The sequence below is a fragment of the Diachasma alloeum genome, unplaced genomic scaffold (assembly GCF_001412515.2).
Source record: "Diachasma alloeum isolate Michigan unplaced genomic scaffold, Dall2.0 Dall_scaffold_00539, whole genome shotgun sequence".
In the NCBI taxonomy this organism is placed as follows: Eukaryota; Metazoa; Arthropoda; class Insecta; order Hymenoptera; family Braconidae; genus Diachasma; species Diachasma alloeum.
Window position 1 is genome coordinate 275,767 of NW_021680671.1, and position 7,631 is coordinate 283,397.

General features: G+C 39.9%; 1 protein-coding gene across 1 annotated transcript; it reads right to left on the minus strand.

Moving 5' to 3' along the window:
- Positions 1-2,194: 2,194 nt before the first annotated feature.
- Positions 2,195-5,624, minus strand: LOC107042927 (cyclin-B2-2). The gene is made up of 4 exons (XM_015264181.1): positions 4,788-5,624; positions 3,959-4,183; positions 3,227-3,595; positions 2,195-2,886 (listed from the first exon to the last, which is right to left on the minus strand). Exons 1-4 carry the CDS (start codon positions 5,454-5,456, stop codon positions 2,557-2,559), a joined length of 1,593 nt encoding a protein of 530 aa, XP_015119667.1. The 5' UTR covers positions 5,457-5,624; the 3' UTR covers positions 2,195-2,556.
- Between the last annotated feature and the right edge of the window lie 2,007 nt (positions 5,625-7,631).

The window sequence follows — 7,631 nt, forward strand, 5'->3', positions numbered from 1 at the left end:
CTCTCTCTCTCTCTCTCTCTCTCTCTCTCTCTCTCTCCTCTCTCTCTCTCTCTCGATAAATGATGGAAATAATGAGCATCAAGTTCCACTATCGTTCAATAACACGGATGAAAAAGAAGTCTCCAATAATGATTTAACGCTCGACTTTTCTGATAATCTCATTCTTCGCTGTTACGCTAGATTTCTTCCCGCCCCTGTACGGTTCCCGTAATCCCTCCCACCTCATTCACTTGTCCCTCAGCTCGACTGTTGTGCATGTTACAGAGATTACATATATATGAAAGAGGCGTTTGTGAACACGATGCAAGATAGTGAAAGTCACTTGGATATTCCTTGGAGTAGCCTTTAGCCTCTAACGGTATTATTATAACTTGTGCGGCTCCTGCCGGCGGCCTAGTCTGTCTTATTATGCTACAGAAAACACACGATAATGTGTGGCATAGTGATCTATTCACAAATGTCGAAGCATTCGCTTAAACTATTAAGAAACTTGAATACTGAAAATCAGTACGTCGGAATGTAAAATATATCTTTGTTTCCAAGTTTGAAATTAAATTTAGAAAATTTAATTAATCATTATTTCAATTCGTGAAGAATTTATTTGATTAATTACTCCGATTAATCGTCATTAATCAAGTTCTTATCTTTTCAATTTCCGCACGGAGGAAAACGTTTGAGACAAGTTACCGAACAAGTCAAGTAATCGTGGAGCGAACTCGATTTTCAGTACTTTTTCACCCTATTCGGGGAAAAATTGCGAGACGAATAGTCAATTTTTCTCCGTTGGGTTGGGAAAATTTACTGAACGCGAGGGCAATTTGTGCCGAAACTTTAAAATTTACCCTGCCTTCCCGGAACGTGAATAATTGCTCAATATTGCGTATAATTTTTCTGCAGTGGAGAAACCCAGCAGGGTTGCCAGATTTTGGCGATTTATAGCCAAAACCTGTACAGTTTTAAATGGGGTGACGTCACGATCTGGTAACACTGATACCCAGGTAGAAATTATATAGGCTGACGATGGGAACAAGCCTGTACGAGCCTGGGTTTGGCGAGGCTCAGTGATTCAGGCCTGGGACAGGCTTGATTTCATCGTTCACTCGAGCCTGAAATGAGGGTGACTAAAGGGGCCATTGGCGGGGCCTTTGAGCATTGCCGGTCAGTACGTCAAGGCTTATTCGAGCTCCTGCAAGGCCTCAAAAATTTATATACAGCCCCTCATATAGCCCTTTTGCGAAAGTTGTGGTAGATTCCAATTATTCAAGATAATGGCAGTATTTTCAGGACGAACAAACGACGACCAAACGTAATGAAACACTCAGAGGCCCCAGAAATGCAGAAATAATTTTTTTTTTCACCTGGGGCCAAAACGTCATATCTTGGATGTTTTCAGAGGGAAAGTCGACTTTCGGAAAAATCGGATTTTTTCGCCGCGTGAACGTTGATTCTGTATTGGCCCGCCCAATGCCAATGAAACCCTCGGAGGTCCCAAAAATTCAGAAATGACTTTTTTTTTTCACCCCGGGGCCAAAGTGTCATATTCAGGCTTTTTCCAGGGGAAAAGTCGACTTTGGGCAAAATCGAATTTTTTCGCCGAGTGAATGTTGATTCCGATGATTCAAGTGACGGGCTATCCAGAACTCTCAAAAGTATTTGGAAAAAGTGAAAAATGAAAAAAGAAATTTTTTTCACATGGGAAAAAAGTGTCGTATCAAGGTTTTTTCCAGGGGGAAAGTCGACATTAATAACATTAATCATCATTAAATCACATTCATAGTCGTCTTTTTAAGACACATTACCTCATATTTTTAATTATCATTTCTAATTAAAACACACAATTCATCTATGCATTTCCCTTCAATTTACAATTCAAATAGTTTTTTATTCTCCAAAACTCCACTTGTAATAAAAACCCTCGGAGGTCCCAGAAATTCAGAAACGACTTTTTTTTTTCACCCCGGGGCCAAAGTGTCATATTAAGGCTTTTTCTAGGGGAAAAGTCGAGTTTCGGCAAAATCGAATTTTTTCGCCGAGTGAACGTTGATTCCGATGATTCAAGTAACTATCCAGAAGTCGACATTAATAACATTAATCATCATTAAATCACATTCATAGTCGTCTTTTTAAGACACACATTACCTCATATTTTTAATTATCATTCCTAATTAAAACACAATTCATCTATGCATTTCCCTTCAATTTACAATTCAAATAGTTTTTTATTCTTCAAAACTCCACTTGTAATAAATATAAAACAAACAGTACGAATAAATATTATTGTCTAGTTTCTTTTTCAAATAAAATAATTGGTGGCACTAACTTCTGGATTTGATCAATGGGCTTCTTGGTTATTCTTCAAAACTCCACTTGTAAGAAATATAAAGCAAACAGGACGGATAAAGATTATTGAATAGGTTCTCTTTCAAATAAAATAATCGGTGGCTCTAATTTCTGGATTTTACCAATGAGCTTCTTGGTTATTTTTTAAGACTCCACTTGTAATAAATATAAAACAAACAGTACGAATAAAGATTATTAAAGGGTTTCTTTTTCAAATTAAATAATCGGCACTAACTTCTGGATTTTATCAATGAGCTTCTTGGAGACTCCCCCATACCTCCACTTGCTGTACTTCTTGTGGACGACGTGAGTTCTGGAGGAACGGTAGCAGGACTCAGTGATATTTCTGATCATCAAATCACGACAGTGATTAATGTCCTTGTCCTGGAGCTTCTCGTTGGCGTATTCCGAGCGCCAGCGTTTGAAGAGAGTGCAGTGGGTGTTCTCGGGCTCCATCACGAGAGTTGTCGCTAATTCTGCGGCTGCTGCTGATAGGAGGATTGGGGAGGTCTTCATGAGCTCTTCGTCGAAGAGAGCTAGGTCCAGCTGACGTGAAAAATAATTTATTAATTTTTTTTCTTCAACGTAAACACCATAATTTTTTTTCTTTGAAGGTGTAGGGTTGATGGATGAATATTTCATTCACGAAAATTGATCGATTAATTATTCATTCATTTATAAAAGCGTGTGGAAAATTGCTTTCGTCAGAGCACAATCGTAATATCTTTGGTAATGAATTGAAAATTTGCTCCTGAATGGAATTTCTATGATGATCTTGCCCCACATTAAATTTTTTTACCGCTGCCTGACCATTGCTTTCAAAATACAATCATTCAACAACACATGACGGAATCAATCTCATGATCAAAAGGTAAAAAAAAATTACCATGTAACCTCCGAAGTAGTAGATAGTCTCCGTCTGCTCCTCATCTATTAAGTCAGAGTGATCCAGCGCCAGCATGAAATAAACCAGCATCGATGAAGGGTCTGGATAGTTGATATGGAACTTCAACGTCTGCAGTATCTGAATCTCCCCGGATCGAACGTCGGCATCCGTGTAGAGTCCGTCCGAGAAACTGGCCATCTTCTGGGCCCCGGGGATGCGAGAGACGATGTAGTCCTTCTTCATGATGATCCAGAGGGCGGAGAGCATTATGAGCTGGAGCTTCTGGAGGGGAATTCTGCATGCCTGCAGCATGTCGTCGAAGATTCTGACAACCGGGTAGACCATGTTGGAGGGAAGGCCGAGGTGACTCTGAAATCATTTTACTTTTTAACGCTCGGGGTCAGTATAAGCGAATTCCACTTTTCGACCTAACTTTTTCTATTGGAAAAACTGCTTGACATGATTTTTTAATACGTTTACATTCAATTTTTTTCCTCTTTTTACTGAACAAAAAAATTCAACTCAGGAACTTTTAGCCGAGGAATGTCCATTAGAAAATATTTCAGTAGAATAAGCTCCATTGAATAATGAAATTCTATTGATTTTTCTAATAGAATGTTTTTCATTAAACATTTCTATTGAAAAAAAATTGAACAATAATGGGAAGTTGAATAGAAATGCAGTAGAATTTGGTAGAGAATTCGCTAGGTTTTCCATAGATGAGATACTTACGCTCACACGAAGCAAAAATTTAACGACAGTCTGCCTCTGATCAGCACTAGCATTCAACCCTCGATAATTAGGGATGAATTCCCGAAACTTGTCCTTTTCCTTCTCGAAGAGCATGAACTCCTCCGGGTAAGGCATCTGCATCTTATCTTTCCTCTCAGCCTTAAGCTTCCTGCGTTTCTCCTCTTCCTCCTTGTCATCCCGAATCGATTTGTGCATCAATTTGATCTATAATCGCGAGAAAACAAGAAGACAAATCATTTTTTTTACTCAGAGAAAGAACCATCTTTGAAAATTACACGAATATCCCCTAAACGATTGATTATAGCGACAAATGTCGTATAACATTTTTTGCAGCTGATAAAATTCCCCATAGAAAACACTTTATGACATTTTCTCTTAAACTTCTTCCTGGCTTAGATAATTAGACGTGAAGATGCTTCCCCAAAAACCCCTGATCTTACTGAGGAAAAAAAACATTTTTTATAATAACACGAATATCATCTAAACGATCCATTCTAGCAAAAAAAAATTTAATATCTTTTTTGTAGGTGATAAAATTCGCCATAAAAAATATTTTATAATATTTTCTCTCAAACCTCTTCATAACTGAGATAATTAGGCCTAAAGATGCTTCCCAAAAACTCCTGATCTCCCCGACGAAAAGAAAAATATCTTTCAAAACACCGCGAATATTATACCTAAACGATCCACTCTACCAAAAAATGTCACAATATCATTTTTGTAGCTTACGAAATTCCCCACAAAAAACATTTTACCCGATTTTCCCCTAAACCTCATGATAATCGAGATAACAGCCCCCCGCACTGACCTTCTTGGGCGAAGGTGGTGGAACATCATGCGGCGTGACCTTGCTGGGTTCTAAATGTTCCTGAATGATTTGCTTGACTCTCTGCGACGGTGCCATGACTCCCGGTGACTTACTGGCCTCGTCGATTGATTGTAGTCTCGGGCGGCGCTCGAAGCCCCTTTTGGCCTTGCCCTCGTCGACATCCTGCTTGGAGATCGACTCCTGTGTCGCGAAGAATTTCATGGCCCTGGTGAAGCTCTCCTTGATCGTAGTTATGGGCAGCTGTCCGTCGAGCATCGTTGACGACGCCAGGAACTTCTGATCGAACTTCTTACACTCATCCGTCTCCTTCGAGAGCCTCTCGTCGGGGTCTTCATCGAAGATGGAGAACTTGGATTTGCTGAAGCCCCCGGAGTTACCCTGAGCCCTCCCCTGGAGGATCTTCTGGTGACTGGGGGCTGCGTTGGAACGATTCACATTGTCGAAGCGCTTCGGTATGCACCCCATGGACTCGTTCATCTTCCTGATCTTCTCGTCCACCTCCCTGCTGGCACCCGACGACGAACTCTTCTCTGGTCTTCTCATTGTCGATGGCTTCTCGTTTTCCTTGTTCTCTTTGCTGGACGGGGGCTTCGAACTCCAACCGAGGTTCACGGGGGAGGGGACCTTCCTCTGTGCGTCTTGAGACATTTTTGAATGTCTTCGAGGTGCCTCAACCCTTCGGTGATTCAATTTTGAGTTTTCGTTGGGGGATTTTTATTTTTTGAAGGGGTGAACGCGTTTTGATCTGAGGGCTCTGCGGGTTTTTGGTTTTATTGGATTGTGATTGTGATTTTTGGATGAGGAAGCGTTGGGTATTGAAAGTGAACTGAATTGACCCCCAAGCGTTAGGCGTAGAGACACTCAGGGGATTATCCCCTCCTTGGGGGCGCTTGTGGTCTTGGGTTTATTGGGTGTGATGTTTACTATTTTTGTGGGGTATGGCTTTAGAATTTAAACCTGTGGGGAATATTAGGAATTTGTATCGTTTTTAGGGGATTGAGAGATTGTCAGTTTTTAGTTTTTGGCGGTGGAATCTCAGTAGTTGTTTGGTTTTTATGGATTCTTCATGTTGAAAAAAATAGCTTTCTGTAAAAATCGCACAAAATAAACTTTTCATGCCTGCATTACCTCAAGTACGTTTCCCAGGGAGTTGGAGATTTTTTCATGGGATTGAGGGAGTCTCTACCAAGATACTCCAATAGGAATGGTTTGGTTTTTTTGGATATTTCATGTTAAAAAAATTTTTTCTTTTTCACCTGGGTTAAGGTGCAGATCTTGGATGTTTTTAGGGGGAAACTCGACTTTCTGAAAAATTGAATTTTTTTGCCGCGTGAAAATATCGATAATATTTCAGACTCTCGGAGGCCCCAGAAATTCAGAAATGAAAAATTTTTTTGTTAACCCCGGGGGCAAAGTGTCATATTTAGGCTTTTTTCAGGGGGAAAGTCGACTTTCGGCAAAATCGAATTTTTTCGCCAAGTGAAGGTCGATTCTGTATCTACTAACAATTCTGATGCCAATGAAACCCTTGGAGGCGCGAGAAATGTCGAAATAAAAATAGTATTTTTCCGGCCTGTTGCGACGGGGTTTTTTACTCGTGTGGCGTTGGCCTTCGAGCCGTAGGCGCGGATTGGCCAACCACACGAGTAAAAAAACCCCATCGCAACAGCCCAGGAACAATATTTTTCTGTAGTGATTTTCAAGTTTTCGAGTTTGGGAAGTATGTAATACCAATTCTCAGACGAGAAATCGTGAGAAGCAGTACAGAAATAGTATATTTCGTAACGAGTGCAAAAAAGTGTTTTTTGGCAAGTGGGAGGTTTATACTCGCCTTCGGCTCGTGATATAATCCCACGAGCTAAAAAACATTTTTTCACGAGTTACGAACAATATTTTTCATCACAATGTGGCGGAAATTGGACTTTTAGGCACGCGGAGCGTGCCGAAAAGTTCACTTTTCGTCACAGCGTGATGAAAAATTTATTTTCTCACCTGGGGCCAAAGTGTCATATAGCCTCTCTGAGAAAATAGTGGTAAATAGCAATTATTCAAGATAATGTCAGTGTTTTCAGGACGAACAAACGACGAACAATCCATTCTTTACGAGGAACAAATAGAACAAAGACTTCATATGTTAGAGGGGCTACAGGAGGGGCTATATGTATAGCCCCGTCAGTCTTCTTCATAATTTCCTCTAAATTCATAAAAAGGGTTATGAAGCAATAAGAAATTATTTAAACAAATATCCGTAAATAATAATATGATTTACTTAATAGAAGCGCCATTGAGCCTTTAAAATTTTGTAATTCAAGGCTTGGATCAAGCCATGGCACTAAGTCTGAAACGAGGTTATCATATTGGGGCTGAAGGAGGACTGACCCAAGGCTGAGCCCCAGCCCTGATTGAGCATTTCCAAGCCTTGGTCCAGGGCTGAATGAGCCCTGTTTCTATCGTCGATTCCTACCTGGGTAGAACATTATGTCATTATTATGCGATAAAAGTATTGTCTGACGAATGTGACTTTATAATCCGAGCCGAAGGCGAAGAATCACATTCGTCAGGTTTGATTAATTTATGTTTCTTTAAAGTAGTTCATCAGTTCTCTACAATCGCTGCAAAAATACGAATTAAGAATCATTAGTTAATGAATTTAATAGTTAATAGTTAATGAAGTTAATAGTTAATGAAATTACTATATTTTAATTCGTGGACTAAATCTAACTAATTTCTCATCCCAAGGTAAAATAGTAGATTTCGATACGGGTGCGGAATAGTATATTTCAGCACATGTGGGGCAATATCGTCTTTAACGTGTGTAGGGTT

What these genes read in the sequence shown, in the direction of transcription:
- LOC107042927 (XM_015264181.1), bottom strand. Translation starts at nt 5,456, where the DNA reads ATGTCTCAAGACGCACAGAGGAAGGTCCCCTCCCCCGTGAACCTCGGT. An exon ending in CACCACCTTCGCCCAAGAAG is followed by an intron (nt 4,184 to 4,787) that starts GTCAGTGCGGGG and finishes TCGCGATTATAG; the next exon opens with ATCAAATTGATGCACAAATC. An exon ending in ACTACTTCGGAGGTTACATG is followed by an intron (nt 2,887 to 3,226) that starts GTAATTTTTTTT and finishes TTTTCACGTCAG; the next exon opens with CTGGACCTAGCTCTCTTCGA.